Source organism: Falco rusticolus, chromosome 7 (assembly GCF_015220075.1).
Source record: "Falco rusticolus isolate bFalRus1 chromosome 7, bFalRus1.pri, whole genome shotgun sequence".
Lineage (NCBI taxonomy): Eukaryota > Metazoa > Chordata > Aves > Falconiformes > Falconidae > Falco > Falco rusticolus.
The window spans coordinates 38726384-38750128 of NC_051193.1; the positions used below are offsets into that span (position 1 = coordinate 38726384).

Below are 23745 nucleotides of genomic sequence, written 5' to 3' on the forward strand. Positions count from 1 at the left end.
CAGAGAAAACACGCAGAAAAATAAACAGGGGCTGGGGGTTATCGCCTGCTTTAAAGTTAGCGATACTGTAAAAGCGCTTGGTGAAGCATCAGCATTGGCTGTAGACGGCTTTATATATATGTATATTTTTAATGAGGGAGGGAAAAAGCATCAATAACTGCATGCATTGATAAATGCATGATTCATTCAGCTGCTCTTACTACAGCATCTTCCTCTTTTCGTGTTTATTTACTTTCTGAAAATGTATCTGGGCAGGCTGCACACCGTTCCTCTGCACCCACGGTTACAGCCTCGGAGGCAGTTGTGTGTTCATCTCCTAAATATCAGTCAAATATGCTTGTTGCCTGCCCTCCTTCCTGAAAAGCTGTTGCTTGCTCGGTACTGTAGATCCTTGCTGGAGCTTTAAGTAGCAGCTTCTTTTTCTTTCTTTCTTGTTTTTCTTTTTTTTTTCTTTTTTTTTTTTTTTCCAAAGGATATATAAAAAATGCCTAAAGCAGGCTATTCGAAAACAAATTAAAGCAGAGGGACACACTTCATGCGTTGCAGGCACGCGCCAGTAGAAGGGGGTTAGAAGAATATCATCATTTTACTGGCAAAAGTGACACCAGATCGGGGATTTGATTAATGTGTGCAGCATTCACAGGGACTTAGTTCTGTGTTTTGACATATGCAAGTCTTTTGTGTAGTTGCCTCAGTGCAAGAAATTCTGGTGTTTCTTTTTTTTTTTCCTGGAGCAGCTGATAATTTGTGTATGCTGGGATATGCCCAGGTACTTTCCAAAGGCTAAGCACTAGACAGCACAGTATAAACAAGGAATCCAAAGTTAAGGGCGAGGAAAAAAACACACTGGTTTACTTACCTTTTTTATGACCTCTTTTACTAAGCCACTGGAAGAAGCCATAAATTCGCTGAATGTTATAATGAATATGCTTCAATGAAAGTAAAAAAAAAAGGCTTAAGAAATTGTCTATGAGCAACAGTGTGCCATACACAATTGAGAACACAGTCTCTTTTGAGCCTCATACTTAAGAAAAGAACAGAGCTGTTGTGTTTAATACATGTTCAAACTAATACTTAATTTTGATCATGCCTTTTAAATTCTTGGGTATGAATCTGTGCTTCCAATATCCTTTCCATGCCAGTTAAAGCCTGTACCCAAATACTGTTCCTTCTCCTTTTGGTGGCACCAAGCGCTCCTTTCTCTCCTTGGTTGTCGTTTAGTTTTAAATAAAACAAATGTATTCACTGGGGAACAAAGAATGCTTTTATATCACATCATCACATCCCATTTTATCTGCGGAGATTTACAGCTTCTGCAGTCTATAGAAGAGCCTGTGTATTTTCCACTCTCAAAAGCAGTAAATAATTTTTTATGAACATATAGTTTACTTAAGAGGAGACACGCCACTCCCTTCTTTAACACTATATATAGTTTCTGATGAAATAACATCTGACAAGTGTTGGAGATTCACACAGATCCTTGGATATTCTCGGCTTTTGTTCCATTTGGGTCCGGCGTGGTTATTGTGCAGTTTTCCTTCTTTTCCCTAAACCCTGATGTGCTGCCCAGCTCTTTGTGGCGGTGCTTGGGCTTGCTGCATCTCAGGTGTGTACAGAGGGTTAAACTGCTTTCTGAGGGATTCAGGCTACTTCTGCAAAAGGTGCCTGACTACTAACTCACAGCTGTGTGCGGGGCTTGCTCAAGCATTGGAGTGAAACGGGTTCTCCCCCCTCAGCCTCCCTGCACGGCTGGGTCCCGATCCTCTCGTCCTGGTCCCCTGGCTGTCGGTACGCAGCAGGGGCGGCTTGGCAGGCTGTGCCGGGGTGGTGGGCTCTATCCTGGCCGCTGTGGGCCATCGCCACCCACTGTGCCATGCTGCCGGCTGGCATGCAGGGACGGGGGCTGGCGTGCGGCGGCGGGTGACCGGATGGCGGCGGCTTGGCAGCGGCACCGGGGCCACGCATGGTGCGGCGGAGCGTGGCTGCTGCTCTGGCTGCCTTTGTGCGCTTTGCACATGCCTGAGAGTTGCTGGGAAAGTGAAGCAGAGCTGTGGGCCCCTGCGTTTCTGGGGCTTCCCCACCAAGTTGCCTCTTTTGGCCGACTCAGACTTCTATTTAGAAAAAAAACCTACAAAGAATTGTTTTTCAGTCCTCAGAAAAATTAAAAATTGATGGCAGATAAGCGGTGCCTAGTACCACTGAGTGTGATGCTGATGCAATATGTAGGCATAAGATCAACTCTGCACCTTGCAGCTGCAGGGAGCTGCGGGGAGGCTCTGGAAACAGGTTATTGATAAACTTTGACGGTGAGGAGCTGCGTCGCCCGCTTTGAGCAGCGTTAGTCTTTGTGCAGCGAGGATCCTGACACCGATCTCGGCGATAACCCAGCCAGAGAGCGTGTGATCCGAGCCATTTCCGTTAAGCATGTTGATGTTACAGTAAATGTAACATGTGGGTGTTGATTGAAGGGACATAATTTTCAGGCCTGCTTTGGGGCAACACCCTGAAGTCACTTCTTTGTGCTCGCTCCCCAGCTAGGCTGAGCTCTTTCTGGATGTGCCTTCAAGACAGCAGTGACTGTGTGCAGAGAACAGCATGCTCGGCACACTGCGGCACACTTGCGGGTGGCTTTCCGTGCCTGGACACTGGGACCCTGGGCAGCCCCAGCTCATCCCAGAGACGGGTGGCCCCTGGGGTAGCCTGCGCTTCGCCCCCCAGATGGGCACAAAGGCAGGCGGTGGTGGGGTGCTAGGGCAGGCAGGGCACCCAGCAGCACCTCTGTGGCAAAGACACTGGCAGCGCTTGTCTTAACCGTTCAGTTATCGATTTGTGCAGAAACCAACCGTGGAGGGGAGGTTTCACACGCAATACTTTGGCCCAGCACCAAACCGTTCCCTTTTCCCCTTTCTCTGCCTCCTTTTGGTACTGTGGAACAGGGAAAATGAAGATAATAGGTTCGCAACTTTTAGATCCCTTCTTACCTTGGTTCTGCAGTGCAATGAAAAGGCAAGAAAAGAAATTACTGCTGCCCGGACCCAGCCTCACCCGTACCCTGTGAACAAGCATCTACTGTTCTGTCCTTTGAGGGCTTGGAAATGGTTTTTAGTAACACAGTCTTGTTCACTATTAATGGGTATGATTCTGAGACATCTGACAGGCAGAAAGTAGTTGCATGTGCATTTGCTTTAATACTGGGCATGAGAGTATTGTTTGCATGGGGCACATATGCTCTAATGATGTCACCACGCTGAAGTAGGAGTGCTGGTGGTTTTGTGACAGTGCTTTTATGGAATTAAGAAGTTTGTCCACTGTATTTTGACGTGGTTGGCAGCCAGAGAGCTTGGAGACGCTGCTTACAGTCTAGCCAGCAAGTGTAACGCTTTTCAGAGAAAAGCAAATGATTTAGATTGTCCGGTTGCATTAATTTCATGAAGCCATTGGATAACAACAGTGTCACTCATGTCCCCATAGATCACCTGTCCCCGGCTCGCTGTGCTCCCTAGGTGGGCAATGCCTAGGCAGTCCTCTTCAGAGAAATCTCTGGGTGCAGAGAAAATGCCAGGCACACCTTAACACACCTGGAAGAACCAGGGCACGAGTCCTGGCTGGAAATAGCTCGTTTGCATTTTTTTTTTTTTTCCTTTTCCCACGTAAGGGAGATGAGATGTTTTCCCTTCTCCTATTTTGTGTAGCTTGATCTCTCCTTCTTAAAAAAAAAGAAATTAATTGTAAATAAATACTTGGGAGGAAACACCTTCCTCTCCTCAAGTCCAGCTACCAACAAACAGCAATAAAACCACAGAGTTAAATTCAAATAATGTGAAGCGACTCATTTGAAACCCACAGACACAAGTGGAGTCAGAACTTTAGATTGAGACTGGCCTAAATTGCCCCATTGGTATTAAAGGACTCCTTAAACAGCCTAAGATCTTGGCTGTTGTATTAACCAGGCATGACCTGATGCGTTACGGGCTGGACTTGCAGGCTTTTTTCTCTTTCCCTTTGTGGGTTTTAAATCTCTCCTGTAATGTTACTTGACTGTAGGTTTTTAATGGCTTAATTGAGTTGTCAATAGGAAGCCTTTTATTTTTTTTTTAATGCCAAGTAAAAAAAAATGCAAATCGACATGGATAAAATGCATTTGAAGACCTTTTCAGTATTTTGTTTTTCATTCTTTTATGTCTGTTTTCCACGTCCTGAGTAAGAGGATGTAATATAGCTTCTGCATTGTTGGGTGTATGGCTGGTCTCATGCTTGATGATTTATTAAGCTCAAATCAGAAATAGAGTCGAGGAAAAAAATCTTTTGATAGTTTGAAACCCAATTACTACTGATCACGAGGGCTCGGCATACCAAGAAAACGAAAAGCTGAATTTCGGTAATGTGACGACTGCCAAAATATGAAGGAATACCAGATGTTGTTTTAAAAAAGTGCCATTGCAGAGTCCTTGGAAAGAGAGAGTGAGCGAGTGTAAGTGAATAGGCATATGTGGATTTAACTAATATTCAGATGAAGTGTAGAACTGAAAAGAAAGAATTCACAACAGTTTAGCTATTCAAACCTTCTTCATGTTTCCACAGACGCCTGGTCAGGACCCTTATCAAATACAGCACTTTTGCTACATTTTCTGAAGAACACAATTTAAATCACTGGCAAAAAAAAAAAAATCCTCACATAAAAAAGATAATAAAGTTGAGTTCTGTGCTTTTCTTTTTATTTGTTACATATATATAAATGCCAGAATTCAGCCTTTGTCGTTTAAGAGACAGACTTTAATCTGAAGGCTTTACAGGAATGTTAGGTGAAACTAGTAACAAGCATTTTCCTTACGACCCTTGGTTCAGTTCCTGTTTTTGTGTTGTCTTTTCCAGCTCTTTGTCCCATCTCCCGCGTGTGTATCTGCATGCCTGTGTGTGCCTCTCTGTATGGGTTTTTTTAATATTTTGACACACTGCTCCCCCTTAATAGGAATTCTTCCTACAAATAGCGTGCACATTTCTAAAGGACCCTTTTCACAGTCTTTTTCTTTTGGCTCTAAAATGATGTATATGTAATTGGTAATTAAAGGTGCAAGCTTTCTTCAATATAAACAATATTGCTCAATGTTAGATCATTAAAGGGAAGCGCAGAACTAAATAATTACCTTTTGCATCGTGACACACTGTTCGCAGGCATCCGCTCCCCTCCCAGCAGTCCCTGTTCAGCGTGGGGTTATGGCTGCATTTTCACTAAAGCAAGGAGGCATCTTTTCATGATATAAATTGGTGAATTAATCATGTAGTATTGTCTTCAAACTCCTTTTAAGCTTAGATTAAGGGGTAAAAGGTAATTCATGGTTTTCAGAATGAGTATTTTGCTGTGTATTTGGTAAGCTTGGTGTGAGTTAGGAAAAGGAAGCCTTCCCGTGCCCATCATCTGCTCCAGCAGGATGGTTCATGCCTGAGCACTTTTCTGAGGTCCCTGTCCTTTTCTGCTGTCACTGGTGCTGCTGCTGCTCTCCGCTTTGCTGTTAGTGAAGTCTGATGAAACTTGCAATACAGCTGGTAGATACACCCATCAATTATTCATTCTGGAAGGCAAAAATGGGGGCAATTCTTTTTCTAAACTGCCTTTTTCAAGGTTCAACCATTTTTGTTGCCAGGTAATACATTTCACCTTCTACCTCTTATCTCTTTCCTATGCGTGTTTGTTTTTTGTATTTTTTTTCTTTTTCAATTTGCTGAAGAGTGGGACAAAATTCCTTTTGTTTTTCAGCCAGGATGAGAATTCAGATCTGGATTATAACATCTGTTTATCTCTGTCTTACTTCTTTGAGATATTTGTGTGACTTGCTTTCCCCAGGAAACACATAAGCAAACTGCGCGGGCTAGTAGTGAACATTTTTCCTCCTATTCCTTTAATCCTGATTCGATTAGAGGTCTCACTCACTGATTTACATACTGTTAGTTCCTCTGTTTTGTTCAGCCCAAATCCTATAGTCCTTGCAGAGGCAAAACAGCCTTAGGCAAAAGTCAGTGGTAATTTTGCCTGAGTAAAGACCAAGGTTTGTATGATTTGGCAGTTACACAGCAGAACAAGAGAAAACAAACCAAAAAACACGTTTTGCCCCAGAAATGGATTGTGATCCATAATTATTTTATAATGTAAGAATTATCTTCTAAATACCCATTAAAAACACACTGTGTTTTATTAATTGTGAAATTAGAAGTTATGTATTTCTTAGAAACTGACGCAGGTCACTCAGAAATACTTTCCCAGTCTTTGGGGGTAATGGTATGAAATCCATCAGGTCTGTGGGCAAGATTTAAACAAAAAACTTTTATGAACCTATATAACAACTGCAGGGTTATTTGACATCAGGAAAGTAGAGTGGAAGATTTCAGGCTCAGCCAATATTCCCAGTATGTTAAATAAGTGCCTCATTCTCTTTCCCACTGTACGCACTTTTGAAACCCCTTAACTTCGCATGAGGCTGTATCTTCCTTACCTTACTCTTGCAAATAGTTTGCTGTGATTCATGCTAATGGGTGGTCATTTAACCTTGGCAGTATCTTTGTGATGGGACAAGGTGGTACTAGTTTTGTATGCCACAGGGAGCCTGATCCTGCTTGTTTGGAGGACACAAGCTTTTCCCCTCTCTCTGAAATAGGAGGAGGGATTTGGGTGCATGAGCTTTGCTGGATGGGGCCTTGGCCAGATGGCTGAGAGACGTGGTGGGAATGAGAAGGTGGGATAAAAAGAGAGGAACTATTTCAGAAAGTGACTTGGGGCTTGAACATTTGCAAAATGGCTCTTTGCTGATATCCTTGCAGCGCTGGCAGCAGTGGGAAGGAGCTGTCAGGAAAGCTATGCCAGGTCAGCCTTTCCATTTTGTTTCAGGCAGGCTTGTTTGCGAAATATATTGAAATCATTCTGGGAGAGCGGAAAAGCTGAAAAATAAAAGAAAGATTTAATCAGGCTTGCCTTCTTTGGGGGTTGGGGGGAGGCTGGGCCTCTCGTGATGCATCCTTCAGAGTCTGTGAACATTCAAAGCAATCTCTTTCTCTTCTCCCCTCGTCCCTTTCCTCCCTCTTTCTCCTTGTCCATGTAAAGCAGAGGCTGACCATGTGGAACCGGCACTCGCCGACGAGGATGAGAGCCTGGCAATAGCAGAGCCGGGTGGCATCAGCATCGCCGCAGGCGGGACAGACCCCGACTTGTTAACCTGTGGACAGTGTCAGATGAACTTCCCGCTGGGAGACATCTTGGTTTTTATAGAGCACAAGAGAAAACAGTGCAATGGCACTGGTGGTGCCTGCTATGAAAAGAGCATGGATAAGAGCAGCCCTCCCCCCTCCTCACGCGCCGAGCTCAGGAAAGTGTCAGAGCCAGTGGAAATCGGGATCCAAGTCACACCCGATGAAGAAGACCGTCTTCTCACGCCTACAAAAGGAATTTGCCCCAAGCAGGAGAACATTGCAGGTACAGCATGTTTTACACTCAATCAACTGCCTAGGTAATCTTTTAAGGAGAGCCCTCTAGAAAGTGCCATGAAACAGAGGCTTCAGTCACAGGTCTTTATAGGAGCCATCAGTCTGGAGGATCCTCATGGCTCTTCAGGGCTTAGCAGGGCTGTCCATCCCACATGTAAATCCATGTAGCTATCTGTGCAGGGCCAGCTCCTGGAGAAAGCGGCCTTTCAGTCCCCCAGGAGGGCCAAGGGGCAGCCTGTACATGTAGGAAAAAGCAGAAGGTTTGGGTCAGAAACCATTTCAGGAGCATCCTTAAGCAGGTTGCAGTGGTGGAGGGATAGGGGACTTTAGTAAAATGCTCAGTTCAGTCCAGTTCAGATACCCTTTGTCACATGCAGACCTACTGGGAAGGACCAAATCCTGATCCCACTGACGTCAGTGGAAAAATCTTCTTCCAACTGACTGCAGTGGAAAGAAGGTTTGGTTGTGTGGGCTAAAGCTGGGGTTAAGTCCCTGCTTGTTCCTTCTGCTGGGACAGATGTCAGCTTCCTGGTCTGCATTACTTCCTGGGCCACCTCTCCTGGGTCTCTGCAGGTGGCTGGAGTCGGGTGGGCGACACCTGCATTCACGTGCGTGCCTCAAATGGGTCTTTTGAATGAGGAGACAAGAGCACGGGCTGGCCTGGGTAAAGCAAATTGCAGGCATTTCTAAAATTCTCCTACGTGGTGCAGTTCACATTTACTCAGCGGACCTCCCGGCTCAGAGGTGGGCAGGTGGGCAATGGTATCTGCCTGGGCGAGCTGCTGTGCAGCGGTTCCTGCAGAGCGCCTGGCATGGGGCCGCTTCCGCTGTGCAGGGCGTTTCTCCCCTCTGCAGCGGCATGTTCCTCTGCAGCAGTGAAAGGAAGGCTCTGCTCCGTGCTAGTGAGTGGGGGTTTTATGTTACACAGCAGGGTCTCCCCTCAAACAGGCCTTTTTTGTTCAAATCGACTGTATCCCATACAGGAGACCAGTAGCAATTTGTCTTTGCTGCCACTGTCCTGATTTCTCTAGGAACTGTCCTATGGGATTAGATCTGACAGTCTAGGATCCTGCCTGTAGTAGGGATGTCCCCATGACAGGATGCCCAGAAGACCTGTAAGAAGCTGCTGTCCTTACAGTTGAAGCTTTAGAGAGTCCTGCTTTTAGCATTGGAGGTCTCTGAGTCAGTCCCCAGCACCTCTGATGGGCTTGGCCATCATATAAGTGAGGATGCGAACTTTGAACTGCTGCAGTCTTCAAATCTCCAGGTGATCTGCCTCTTAGGAGAGGGCATATGCCACTCATTGACTACTGTGTTGTCTTCTAGGAATCCTTTTTTGGGTGCAGTCACCATCTTGGCATGGGGCAGCCGGTAGCTTTGGGGGCAGCCTGTGCTCTAGTGTTGTATGCAACCCTGCTGTAAGGCCTGACCCTGTCATTTCCTCATCCTTTTTCAGCTTTCCCCATCCCTTTGCAGTTGTGAATGCATTTCTTGGCAGAGATGACTACCTCATGGGGTAGCAGCTCTGAGGGCTAGATTTCCTTCCCATTTGGTGGGAGCAGAGAAATATTAAAGACCTTCTCGGCCAGTCTGCTGAAGGTCTCCTGGATGGTGCTGAGCACTGTCAATAGCTGTTGATCTCTGTGCGAGCTGATGGTGCTCAGCCCCTTGCAGAAAGTTCCCAGTGCTTAGTAAGGTTGGTCCAGGAGACCTATGCTGTAGTTGTAGTCCAGATCTTATCTTTTACTAATCTGTACCCAAGGTCAGTCTGTAAATACCTCAACTGCCGTACCAAGCCCACAGGGTGCTGTCCCATCCCGGCATCTGGGGGTCAGCATCGATATAACAAATGCAGAAAATCTGCTGAGGGAAGGGGTGAAGGGGATGTTCACATGTGGAAAAAGCATAGAAAAAAAAATTAAAAGCCAATCTGGAGCACCTAATCTCTTTCAGACTCAACTGAATATCAAATGAAACTATGTCGGAAAGATTTTGAATCAAGAGAAATAAAAGGGTTTATCATTTGATTGGCATTTTCTCAGCAGTGCACAGAGATAGGGACATCCACTAAATAGTGCAGTAATAATGCTTTCTCAATTAGGAGCCCAGCTCCGAGATAAAAAGGTGCAGTGTCCTTCCATATTTTTTTTAATAGCAGCGGATAGTTTTCAATAGTAGGATAAAAGCCTCACATTACAGCCATGGAGGGTAGCCATGAAAAACCCACAGAAGTCATTCACTGGAAAGGCTTTAGTGGGATATACCAAACCCCTTATTTATATTTCAATAGAAAGGCTTTCTGCATTAGCCAAGAAAATCAGAATCTGCATTTAACATTAAAGGTATTTCCCAGTGAGCGGCTGTAGAGCATTGTTGTTAGATTTGTTAAAAAAAGAGACTAAATACGATTTCATAAAAGGGAAACTTAATCTCTAAGGCAGCTTTCTCCCACCCCGCCACCCCCTCTCTTTATTTTTTTTTTTTTTTGGTAATAATGCAACAGCCTACAGTATTTTTACTTTATATGTGACGAAAGATATTCTTAGCCTTTCTGTACTGCGACAGGAAGAATGAATTTCTTTATTCCACCAAGAAATATGTAAAATAATCCCTTAGAAGTATGGGGAGATATGTTTGTTCAAAGCATTTAAAATGTTATTTTAATCAAAGGCACAAAACACTCTACATGCTGTGTCAGCTAAAGGAGACCATTACATTTTAACAGCAAATCATGCTCTTTTTTTTCCCCCTCCTAGCCAGCACCCGCCCCACTCTGAAACTAACTTTTTTTTTATTAAATAAAAAGACGAAAAAGATTAAAGAATAAAAAAAATTCAGTGGCTCAAATGTATAAAGTAATTTAATATGGTGGAAGCATTAATTATTTTAGCTTAATTGAATTCTGAGGACTGCAGTAGTTGCATTTTTGTAGACAAGCTCTGTTTATTATTTCTTTGTGTAGATTAACAGTAAAGGAAACATAGATAACTTTCAGTTATTTATTGTAAAATAAATGTGTCAATTCATGTGTAAAGCAAGCTGTTCAAAGATAATTGAGTCTTTATATTTGAAGAGGGAAGCCAGAAATCACCCACTCGCCACTCGGGCTCCCTGAAATATGCTGCCACCGCTGCTGCCCTCAAATAGGTTTCAGCTCCTCTCCTTGATCTTGTGTTATTTTTGTAGACCTTCTTATTTGGTCGAAATTATTTGTGTGGCCTTCTGTGGTGTGACTAAGCTGCCAAACCTTACAGCTTCCCATGGCTGAGTGCAGTGAGGGTACATCAGGTGCTGAGGTTGGCTCTGCCATTGCACCCCTCTTCCCTCTGGCTGTGAGGAGGTGGGGAGCATTCACTCTGGTGCAGGCTGCACTGCAGTACTGAGGTCTTTCCTCCTCTCTTCCTTTTTACCTTTCTTTCTTTCTTTCTTTCTTTCTTTCTTTCTTTCTTTCTTTCTTTCTTTCTTTCCTTCTTTCTTTCTTTCCTTCTTTCTTTCTTTCCTTCTTTCCTTCTTTCTTTCTTTTTTCTCTTTCTTTCTTTCCTTCTTTCTTGGTAACTCTGCTTGCTCTGGTCACTGAATGCCTCCTGACCACACAACAGACCTTATGCCGCTTGGAGGGAGACAGGTAATGTTCAGGAGTCTGCAAGAATTTGCATACACACAGTGCAAATCTCCAACTGACATTTCTAGGTATCAGTAGAGACAAAGGCAACTTTATCTCCACAGTCAGCCTTTAAGGACCTTCTGATAATGAAATCTGTCATTTTTCCTGACTGGTAACTTGCAAATCCAAGCTTTTCAAGGTGCTTTCATTTAGTTATCACTGTCCGTAAGGTGCGTGGTAACATGTTAGCTGGCACTTGGAGGACGTGACCTGCTTAGGAGCAGTCTGTCCTGTGAAGTTGTTTTGTTTTGTTTTTTTTTTTTTCCAAATTGGCTGACCTGTTTGAAAATCAGTTCTGCCTCTTGTACAGAGGGTGTGATAGTATCAAACAGATGTACCAGATTGCCGCACAGCAAAACACAGCCAGGCCAATGAGTTGGCTAGGAGTTATCAGTCACTGCTTCTTTCACTTTACCGCTGGCAGATATTTTGGAAAAAATTAGACCACTGTTTTATTTTATACCTCTGTCTTTCATATTTATCAGATCTTGGGCATAACTAGGTGACCTGTCCTGGCTGAAGAAGGCCCCAGGGCGGTGGCTCCTGCTGTCCTTTAATGGTATCTCCTGTCCTCCTCATGGTGCTGCTGGGCTTGCGGGCCACCAAGCTGTTTAGCAGGACTCTCTGAAACAATCCAGATTAAAGAAAAACTACTGAACAGCTTGTTTTTAATTCTGGATGGTTTCAGAAAACCCCAGCAGAGAGGAGGGAGACTCTGTGGGGCAGGCACCTCTTGGACCAGACCTTCTCCAGCTTCACTGGCTGGTCTGCACATTTGGGGTAGCATACCCTTGCAGACAGGTAACCACACCAGCAGCAGAAGTTCATTAAGACAGTGTAGTTAATTTCTGCAAAGATGGTGCCAGGAAAGAGGAGGGGGTTGATCTGAATTCCTTATTCATCCCATCCCAGCCGCCAGTGCTGGGCTCTATATATTATGTACTTGAACTAGATGTGCATCGTGAAAAAAGGCTCCCTGTCAGAGGTAGGATTTAACTGCAACCCCTGCTCCATGAATGTTCATTTCAGGCTTTTGAATGGTAAAACTGCCAGTGAGAGAAACTAAATAACTCGTATGTGCTGGAAGCCAGAGATAAACACCGCTGCAGGTTGCCATGAAATAGGCTATTTGATATATTTAGAATTGTTATTTTTCTCCAAATTAAGATTAGTTAAATCCATGTGTGTTGTGTGAGTGATTGTTAACTCAATGACATGGATTATCCTTTTTTCAAATCATGACAGCTAATTATTATTGCTGTCTACCCTGAGACATTCACTTACAATGTACCATTATGGACCCGCGCACCCATATTAACTGTAGGACTCAGACAGCCATCGTGATGCCTTCACACGTGAGGGGAGGAAAACATGAACTGAAACAACCCGAGGCCTGTGGCAGCGATGTTGGGCAGGTTGGGGAGCGGTGTCCTGAGCAGCAAGGAGCTGGTACGGAGCTTGGGGCCATCCCCCTTCCCAGGCCGCCGTGGCACATCCCCAGGGCAGTGGGTCTCACAGGAGTGACTTGTTTAAGGCAGGCCAGGAAAAACATGGTGTGAAGAGGCTTCCAGAAGTGTGTAGTAACAGTGCCCGAGAAACTTGAGTTGCAGCTGCAATCCTTTTCGTGAGGCTTTTCCAGGCTTGCTTCTTCCCTCACGTCTGCCAGGCTTTCCCTGAGCACGGAGGAGTTACCAGGCCTCCTCCTCCTCCTCCTCTGCTGCTTCATCAAGTATTTAGCAATGTGTTTTGCTAATCGGTGTTGTGGAGGGGACACACACCCCCCCCCACCCCCTACCCCCGCGAGTGCCAGCTGCCGCTCCCCTGGGAGCTGGGTTAAGGAGCAAGCCTCCTGCCCCTGGGGACCTCACCGAGGGCCTGACTTGGGTCGTGAGGAGAAAACCAAACCGGGTGATCTCACCCAGAGCCCTGCTGGCACCTGGAGCAGGGCAGGGGGGATGTCGAGGGAGCCTGGCTCTCCTCTGGGGACAGGACATCCCCTGCCCATGGCTGAGGCCTGTGGTGGCAGCTGCCCTCCCCTGGTTCACTGTGGCTTCAAGCATGACAAGGGGCTGATGAAATACTGAGGGCTTAAAGTTTTAAGGCTGCCGGTGAGGCCAGGTGGAGACCAGTGTGGGGGTCTCCAGGGGACATGATCTCCCACTTCGGGGGATCCTAAGAAGGAGTGGTGTGGAGGGTGCCCAGGGGTGGCTTGGCAGCCGCCTGTTGTCAGCGTGCCCCTGCAGCTTGGCAGGGAGGGATGGCAGGGCTGCGGCTGTGTCTCCCGCCAAGGCAGCGGTAAGCACCCTGCTAATCCTGGCGGGAGTTAAAGGTGAGAAACCTGCCGATTACAAAACATTTTCTTTCCCTTGCTTGAACTCCACCACACCCATGTGGCCCAGCTCCAGTGCCCTCTGCTCAGCCCCAGCCCAGGGGCCACCGGCTGCCCTCTCCCTGCCACCATCTCAGCTCACCCCCAGCCGTGTCCTGCCCAGGATCTGACATTGCCAGGCACCGAGGCTCTACCAGTGTCAACTATGAAATGAAAAAAACCCAAGCTAAAAACACCGCTGAAGAATATTATGCCCTTGATCCTCCCTGCCGGTTTTAGCTTTTTGTTTTGTTCCTTTTACCATCCTGTTTTTCAAAGTTATGTTCAGCACCCTGTGTGCGGTTAGGAACCCCGCCAGGCGGGGAAGGCAGGTGTCGGTGCTGGAGGGGCAGCATCACCCCACTCTGCCCCATTTCCACCTGGGGTAACTCGCCTGAAACTGGCCGTGCCATGCCGGATTGATTGGGCGGCACAAGCGGGGACCTGCCCCTGAATGCACAGGGCACTGAACTGCAAAATGGGAGCTCTCTGCTGTTATTTTGTCTCTCTCTAATCTCTCTTAGTTATAGTCATCTTTGGTTTTATGTGTGACAATGCTAGGTAAAACCTTTTTGGCAGAAGTGCCGTTTTGCAGGCTGATGAGAGGGGATTTAAGGTGGTTGTTCAGTGCATGTGGCCATGTTGCTCTGGGGTGGATGTGCATCGGGAGTCACTCTTTAAGAGCAAAACTTGCTTGCTTGCACTGGCTAGGCACTTCTCTTACCCTCTTTTAATTCAGTGGAAGGACTCTGGACTTACTCAGAGGTACAGCTTGGTAAAAATGTCACCCAACAAAGTGGTTTTTTGTCTTTATTTAGTCCCTCTTGTGAAATTACTTGGACCATGTGTGGAAGACCAGAAACCATCTGTGTATCTCCGATTACTGTTAGCATGGAAAGATTGGTAGAGTTTTTAGGCAACACTAATGATACATGATGAAAAGGCACTGGTCAGCCAGTCATTACTTCTTTTTCTTAACAACTTTGCAAGCAGCTGTTAGGAGCAAAGTAAAAATAGTGCCCAACCATCCTACAGACTGCTTTGGCATTTGTCTGGATGTGACTAATAGCAATGGGCTTGTGCTCAGTGGAGTATTGACTGCAAGAAAGGAGTCTGTGTGCATTTGCAGGGGAATTTTGCGCTGGGATGTAGCTGAAGGAGAGCCAGTTGCGTGCAAGTATTACAAAAGAGAAAAGCACCCATATAGACAGAAAAAGTTGCTGTTCCTCTCTGATGGTGAATAAATACATAAAGGCACAGAAATTGTTGCTTTGCTTCAGCAGGACAGAAGTGCTGCTATAGCATGAGGCTGCCTCCTCCCTTCATGTCTTTTCCATAGATTGTTTTTCTTTTTCAGCCCGTGTTTGAACTGTGCTGCCTATACACACAGTGACCAAATCGGCTGTGACCTAAAGGTTGAACCTTTCTAGGTTTTTTTGGAGATTGGAACATTTTTCTATCATAACTGGAGAAAAAAACCCCTGTGAAGTAATCATACTTTTTGTACAAGAAAGGCTTGGATTTCTATGTCATGTCGCATAACTTCAAAGGGCATAGATTTGGGGCTGAGTTTCAGTGCTGGCTTTCGTGGCCAAGTGGGAAGATGGGAGCCCGGAGGGTGAGAAATAGAGGAGAGAGGCCAGGTACAGAAATAAAACTGTGTTTCTCAGCAGACAACCGTGGAAGCCTGGAGAAACTGGTTAGCTCCTGACTTGGGAGACACGCACACTCGCTCGGACAAGAGCATCTTTTTCAGCATGGTTCCTTCTCCCTGTTCCCTCCCACCCTCCAAATGGTAATTGGTGGGCTGTGCAGTAGAAATGTTATAAAAAAAAAAAAAAAGAAGAAAAAGTGGGTGGGTGGGGTATCTAGGGATTTGGTGTCTAAGCTCAGGAGTTAAGCCGGAAATCCCAGAGATGTAATGAAAACAAAACGGACTTTTCACTCGCGCTGTGGCATTCTGGCAGTGAGAACGCTTTCGTGAGCCAATGTTTTCATTGTAGGTTTTCTCGAGAGAAGTAGTGGAAACGAATCGTTAACCCCTTAACAGGAATGAATGTGGTTGCTGCAGCCGGGAGAGCCGTCTTGGCTCCTAGTTGCCATGTTGCAGAGCTTGGGGGTGTGTGTATGTTTGTGTGTAGTGGGGAAGGTGGGGTAGATACTGCTTGTAAGGAGTTTAATAATCTTAATAGCAGATGTGAAGTGGTTACTTAGCGGTTGTTGTTTTTTCCTCTTTGCATGTATGCCTTTGCAGAAAGATTTGAGCATGATCAGCATAAACCACGGTTAAGTCCAACAGCTCTTAAACTTGCTCTTTCTTCTGGTGTTTGGTAGCGTATTTCTTGAGCGAGAAAACGGGGACACTGCTCTCCGGTCTCTCGGTAGGGTCATAAAAGCTGCAGATGGAAAAGACCTACCAAGTAGCAGATCCCTGTTTTCCTGGAAAGTGGAAGTACAGGATATGTGTGTGTCGCAGTCATGTTAAGCATATAGCTTTAAATGTCCAGCAGCCTTGGACAGCATTCAGCATTACAGGAGTAAGCCCCTTCATCAAAAACAAAAGAGTCTAGGGAGGAAGGGAGGTAGGAGTGATTAATCTAATTTACCTTAACAGCCACTTTCAGTGAAGAGATTGTGTATCCCTGTCCTCCATGCTCTGATCAGGCTGCATTTTATTTTGATATTTTATTTCACCTTTTGATCATGGCTGGCACTTACCATATTTCTCTCTCCACTCTCTCATTAGGCTATTTTATCTGCATGTATTCTTGCAAGCGGTATAGAGCATCAGCCCTCTGCTCTAGCTAAAGAGTATCTCACCTACCCTTTAGCATCTCTGAAGAGCAATTAAAGTCATTATATACCTTCTTCCAGCTGCCCTAGATCCTCTGGTCCAGCCCTGGCATGCAGGTTTGGGACTCTTGGTGCTGTGCAGACTTTGGACATAATTGCATAGCTGCTGCAAGGGGCTGTGTCCCTGCAGCTGACCTAGCTCAGCATGTCTGGCTTCTGAATAGATGTTTGCCTTCTTTCTTTCCACTTTGACAGCTCCCCCCTCCGCACTCCAGCCCCTCACTCTGCCCCAGCCCACTCCTTGTCTGCTTACTCTGGGAAAGCACTGCGGCGGCAAGGTATTTGTGGCTGAAACTGCCTTAGCAATGAGCAGAGGCTGAGGAGAGCGTTGGTTCTCCCGCACCCCCCTGTTTGAAGAGGGGAAAAATAGGAAAAGAAAGAGATGCTGCTGAATAAATGATGGTTCTACATGTTTTTTTATACTATGCTGCTTTCATAATGGTCATTTAAACAAGGTGGAGTGCTGGGGGAGGAGAGAACAAGACGAGATGGCAGACAGGGATTAAACAGTCTTCTTATAAGACATTTACTATTTTGAGAGTCTAACCTGTAGCCAGCTAATGTAACTGTAAAAGTTTCCTTTGAATTATTGGCAAGGCACCCTGAAGTCTTCTATTACAGCTGATGTACTTGTGTGCAGGCAAAATCCAGATTTGAATTTAGCACCTACTTGTTTTATTTTCTTTATTAAACAACTCCTGGCTCATTTTTTCCTTTCAATACTTGCTTTTCGTTTCCCGTTTTCTAGAGTGCCTTATTACTAGCTCATAAAAAGAGTTAGAAACTGAAGGGAAGTTTCCTGAGCAAGAAGGAATATTTTTTTGGCCTTTTTTTTTTTTCCCCTTCCCCCTATGGCTTGGCCTGGAGCCAACCTGTCTTTCAACAAGTAGAGAGCCATTCCAAGTTGAAATTTATAGAGCAGAGTCCAGGTTCAAGGGCTGAAGCCCGCCAACAGCTCCAGCCTCTTTGTTACTGATTAATTCTGCAAGCGGTTCAGCTGGTTTGCTCACTTCTACCTGCTCTTCACAGCACTGCTGTGCTTCTGAGCCGGCTGCCACTGCTTTCCCCCTCCCCTGTTTTTCAGCAGCACCTTCACCCCTCACTGTACAGCATCCCCCCGCAAATTCATTTTAACCCCATGCAGCCCAAGCTGCACTTAGTTGGCTTTACTGCAAAGTTAAAAACAAAAATCTTTGCCCTCCACTTAACACACACACACACACCCTTTTCTTACAGCTAATTTTAAATGTCTGGAGCTTCCCATTTCAGTTCAGCTCATATTAATGATTGCTTCTTGGCATCATTTGGAACCCAAGTTCCCAGGTTTTAATTAGTTTACTCAAACGCACGCAGCGGGGCAAAATAGTTTCTTTCAGCTTTACCTGCAAAGGATGTTTCCTGTCTCAGTGAGGGGGGTTTCCCTTGCGGAGGGATTTGAAAGGCAGAAGTTTTCAAGTGGTCTCAATATGGGGCCCCACAAGAGTGAGTGTGGGAGGTGAGGGGGAGAAAGAGCAGGAAGAAAAAAAGGAGAAAAAAAACCCCCAACCCCAAAAGAGAGTTTGGGAAAGTACCTTGAAATGAGGATGGTCCCAGTCCTGCAACAAACTGGATGTTAAAGCATCATCTTATTGACGTCAATGGGGGTTTTGCCACTGGCTTTAGCGAAGGCAGGATTGCATCCTTAGCCTGCACCAAGCTGTAGGTATGCCAACGGTCCTTTTGCAGTCAGCAGGATTACTGATGTGCAGAAAGTTGAGTATGTCTGTAAGTGTCGGCAGGATTAAGATCTGTGCTGGTATTTTCAGACCCAAGTGAAATGCATGTGGGAGGTTTTTAAAGAAGAAAGTGCATGGGGTTTTAAAAAACGGAGAGTATAGCCAAGGCTGCCATTTTTAAGTGCCTTGGGGAAAAACCTGGATTGCTATTAAAAATATCGGAGAACTAATGTGTTACTAATTGTGACACAATTAACTTCTTAAATGTATTTGATTCCAAGTCTCAAGAAAATAAAAGATGGGGATGTATAACTAGAAATTTGGTCCTGTGTTTCAGTTAAAACATTTCTTTTTATTAACTAGAAATAAAAGCAAGCCTAGAGGTTCACTTTACTGTGCATCTTGGTTACTCTGCTACTAGAAGTCTACTTTTGAGTAGGTTGTTTAAAGAATTAAAAAAAGGCAACAACAAAGAAAAGAAGCTCAAACCCAGTAGCTGTCTGAGACCCCTATATGTGGCTTTACCACAAAGCTCTTAAATTCTTGTTTAAACATTTCTCCAGAGCTGTTACTCAGGAAATAAAAATGTGTGCTGTTTGTCTATAGCAGATTAAAAGTTTACCTTTAATGTGACAGCTTCTCAAATCTAGTGTAGGAAACATGCCTGTGTTTTATGGTATTATGAAACAGGTCTGGAGCAGAAACAATCTATTTAACTAAGAGAGAATGAGATAGAATTTGTGGGTTTCTTTCTTTGTTTATAATCAGAAACCTTTCCTGCGCCTGTCTCTAAAACTTTCATGCATACAAGTGGCCAGCACATGTAAAACACACTTTGAAATTTAACAGTAAACCTTAAAAGAATCTTAAGTTCAGAAAAATGGATCTTTTTTTTTTTAGTCTATGTAATGATCTGGCAGAGGAAACTAAAGTTGTTTTTTTTCCTCCAAAACATTCGTAATTTCAGCAGTAGAAAACTGAAGCACACCCGAGCTCAGAGAAAGCTCTCTCACATCTGCCTTCGCCTGTGTGCTGATTCCCTGGGGTCCCATTTATAACAATCTAACAAGATAGAATCTGCCTTTGAGTATCAGTAAATATGGCTAAAGATTACAAAACTGTACTTATAATTGTTCAAGACTAAAAGGCAGAATACAATGGTTGATTAATGTTTATGGTAGAGGGCCTTTTTGCAGAAAGACGTTAAAATCAGTAACCCTCAAAACCCCCTAAAAAGCCCCTGAGCCCCCACTCCAGCCTCCTCGGGCTCCACTGAAGGATGCTATCCTCATTGTGCAAAGTTCATCATTTAAGATGGTGCACTTTATTTTTCATGTTGAAGCTGATTGAGGATACCCCATCGGAGCTGTTTCTTGAAGGGGATGCACAAGCTAGCTCTCTGTTAGCAGTGCTAGGTGCACAGGGGCAAAGGACATCTTTGCTGGACACCAGCAACACCCATCCTTCAGGTCAGGGTGCTTTTGGCAATGCATCGACTTGGACTGGCCTCACCCTAACCACGTCTGCTCTGTGGGTGACGAAAAACACCCTCAGCCCTCAATGCTCCCTATCCATCAATTAACTTTCATTAGACATATTTAAGCAGGGGGAGGTTATGGGTGCAGCGGCGTCTGTCAGCGACCCCTAGCAAATGCACCTGCATGTTTTGGAAGGGCTGATGAGCTGAAGTGATGAGGTCTCAGTTAGTGCAGGAGCCTTGGGGCTGCTCAGGCTAGGGTTTGTGCTGGGCGACCGGCAGCTTGCAGCAGGCATTACCTAGGTGGGGTGCTGCACCGGTTGCCCTCAATCACTCTGTGGGGAGCTTGGGAACTCCTGTTGTCTTGGCTGTTGGGAGGCTTCCTTGCAGTCTGGAAAGGTTTATTTTTTTGAGAAATAGTGAGTGGAGAATGCGATACCAATAGATGTTTCTCTTTCATTAGCTCTTTTAAGATGCTTATTTAAATGTGTTTGCTTTGCTTTTCAAATGGTAAATGTCAGTGTTTCAGGTATCACTGTTAAAAAAAAATAAAAAAATTTAAAAATACATCTTTGAACAAGCCCAGGCCAGGACTTTGTTAAAATGCTGATCTAGAAATGGCAAAGGTGACTGGACATGCAGGAAGGATGGAAGATGTGGGGAAGAGTCGGTGCTAGTTTACATTCCAGGCTGGTCCCTCTTGGAGGCTCCTGCCAGGGCAGAGCCCAGAGCAGGTCCTGCAGGGGGGAGAGCTGTGGCCAGCAAGCGGGACTGGGTGCTGGCAAGGGTGCTCAGGGAATGTGCTGAACTGGTGGCTGTGACTTTTGCAGTGAAAAACCCATGTTTTGGGGAACAGGGTAAGGGCACAGAGAGAAAACCTGGAAGGCCTGATGTGTGTACGCTCCAGCGGAGTTTGTTTCTTACCGAGGAAACTGTGGCCTTCGAGGTGAGACACTAACTGGGGTGTGCAGAGCACTGTGCTAGCAGAAATACCACCCCAGCATGCCATCACGGGAGAACCCTGGCACTCCTAAAATCACGCTTGAATAGTTCTGTTTCCCACCCTTGCGTCCCTACAGTTCTCCCAGCCATGGCTGTGTGATGGCAGTGCTGAGCAGAGCCTAAACCCCATCCCCTGTAACCCTTCTCTGGGGCAGGTCTTCGTGGTTTGCTGGGTAAAACGCAGGAGACCATCAGCCTTTTCTCCAGTCCTGCAGTCCCACCTTTGTTCCTGGGAGTGGAGCAGATCCAGGAATTTTTAGTGCTCCTTTCTGTTGGTTTTAACCCTCCCATCTCTTTGCCAGCACCAGCTTTAAATCACCACCCACAGGAGATGTGCAGATAGCCACTCTCATTTCTTGGATAAGGCAGAAAAGGTGTGAATGGCGTGATTTTCCAAAGTGTCTGCCTGCATCTGGTGGGGGCTCAGGGTAGCCTGCTGTGCTCAGCACCCCTCTGGATGGTACCACAAGTGCTGCCATCCAGAGTGACAGCAGGGAGCAGGAGATGGTAGCAGGGGTATTGCCGGGAGACCCTGCCCTCTGGGTTCACTGCTCATAGCCCCTATCCTTCTGTGTATGCATTGGTATTTTTGAAGAAGCCCAAATCCCCCCGGGTCTCCCATGCTGTTAGCATGTTCCCCCCTCTCCAACTCTTTGGCAAAACGGTTGGACTGAAAAAATATGAAATCACAGGCAGAGCGCCGGGGAGGGCACCAATCTCACCCATTCCCTCTCGCAGCCTGCACACTGCTGGTGAGGAAGGCAGGCTTCGTGCCACTTCCCAGAGCCTGGGCAGCATTGCCGCCGTGGGCATGGTGCCAGAAGATGGCTTCTGCCTCATAATTGAATAAGGATCTAAGGAAATTTCACTTGAGAGCATACGATAGGGTCCTTCCTTGCATGGGGAGATGGGGTCCCCGGAGCTGGGTGCCTCAGGCGAGAACCTGTCTGAGTTTGGCTGGGTCGGGTAAGTCTGGGTACACTCACCTCCACTGTGGCTGTTGGTCCCAAGAGGAGCAGGGACTCCTCCATGCTGCATCTCCGCAACTGGGGTGCCGAGGAAGAGGAGGAGGCAGGGGGGAAAAGAGGGGTGGGGGAGAGGAAAATAAAAGATCTGTGACAAAATCATGCGACACCCACGTAAATATTGTTTGTATGAATTGGGTCCTTCATCTTTTGTTAGCAGCAGCTTGTTAATTAACAGCAGATTAGTGCTGCTTTCTTCTGACACATGAATATATTTTGGGCTAGAAAATACTTGTACTCAATAAAACTGTGTGACTGAACAATTCAGAAAGTACCAGTGGAGCGCCGTAATGGATTCCCTTTTCATCCCCTCCCCCCCGCCTCCTCCTCCTCCTCCTGCTCTAAATGCAAGCAGATTTCTGCAGTCTAGTGCAGAAGAGACATGTTAAACACAGCTAAATAAATCATGTTTACTCTTGGCGTTCTTGGTAGTGAAAAATCTGTTGGCTGTTTTTACTTCCTTATTTCTCAGCATTTGCTTCCTACCTGTTTTTGAGCTTGTGCCCAGAAATAGTAGTTTTGTCAAACGAGTGGATTATGCCAACCAGCAGTTCCCTCTGCCAAGGAAGCTGCTGGATTGCAAAACCCGGTGACTTCTTTCTTACAGTGACACTGAGATTCTCCCCCTTCTTCCCCCCTCCCAGTATTATAATATAAAAGAAAAGTATTAAAATCTGGAGAAAGAGAAGATGTAACCAGATCCTAGCAGTTTAAAACCCCAGATTAAGGAAAGTTGAACTTCTGTTCCAGAAGCCCTCCTTTCCTTGAAGCTGTTTGTGGAGGTAAAAGAGCTGGAGATAGCAATAATAGGAACCAGGCTTTTTCACTTTCTCATTATCATTCCTTGTCCCATTCCCCACCCCACCCCCACCCCACCCCCCCCCCGCCCCCCCAGATGGGTGTGGGTTTTGTTTCAGTGTTGGGTTTTTTTTTCCCCTTTACAGAGAGCTTTGCAGCTGGGAGAAAGAGGTAACTAAGCCTTTATTTTAACCAAGTTGGCTCTTGAGCTCTGCTGTTGTGGGCAGCTGGCAAAGTCTGGTTTTGGGGCTGAATTCTGCCCCTGCCCCTGCTCTCCTGGGTGGCTTCATAAACTTCTTACTTGAGTGAAGGCTGCTGAAGGGGCTGAGCTCCTCTTTGCAAGGTAGGGTGAATGCAGATGTGACAAAGCTGTGCACAGCTATATGTTCATGTCTGTAGGTTTATGTGTATATATATGCAGCATATCTACTGTCATCGGCAGAGCTGTGTTGAGTGGAGGGGGGTGTAGCCCAAAAGGCTAATGTACCAAAACTATGTTTTGATGCAGTCCTGGATATTAAGCACTCCTCTTTGACCTCAGGTGGCAACTTTTCAGCCTGGACCGATCCTCCTCACTGCTGTTATCCCAGTTGTCAGTGATCCCAGATGTGACTGTAACATGGATTACGAGCCTGGTGGACTGTCCCTGTTTGGTTTTAAAATTAGAAAAAAGATCCTTTTTCCCATCAGAGCTTTGCATGTATTTACTCTTTGATCACATTGGAAGGGCCTTATCCTGTCTCCAGAGGAGCTTTAGTTCTGCTTTCAGTGGTAACAGGGATCTGGCCCATGCTGAATATTAGCATTTTAATGGCTTACTTAAAACCCCATTGCTGGTACACTCGCAGGGCTCCCAGCATGAGGAGAGTCCAGCTCCAGGGTTTTGCAGAGCGATGTTACAGGCTGCAATGCCTGCTGAAATAGAGGAGCGGGGATGGCCTATTTGTCATACATTATTAGTATTGTCAATAATAACATGCCTACAGAAGCCAAATTAATTCCTTCTTCCACTTTACTAAGTCCAAGAAATGCCAGATCAGTTTCAGAACAGGGGAAAAAATAAACAGAATCAAAGTTTGTATGTTATGATTCCTCTGAATTTCTGGTGGGAATACTCTACTATAGAAATGATATTTCCATAGAGGCATTGGCTGCCAGTTTGCTTAATTACATTAAATAGTGGTATAAACCTCGGCAGAACATAAACCTCTGTTACAGTCAGTCATTAGAATATTGAATCATAAGGAATAATGATACCAGTGCTAACGTGTTACAAGTCTTTATTATATTAGTGATTGAAGTGTTATTTAAAAAATAAGGTTTGTTGTAGCGGTTTAGGTGTGCATGCATATTTTCTCTGATCACCTATT

General features: G+C 45.5%; 1 protein-coding gene across 1 annotated transcript in view; it reads left to right on the top strand.

Moving 5' to 3' along the window:
* Positions 1-23745, top strand: part of BCL11B (BAF chromatin remodeling complex subunit BCL11B) — a 91021-nt gene that overhangs the window by 7016 nt on the left and 60260 nt on the right. Inside the window, 1 exon segment of the mRNA XM_037395996.1 lies at positions 7094-7462. Within this exon segment, the coding sequence (XP_037251893.1) occupies positions 7094-7462 (369 nt within the window).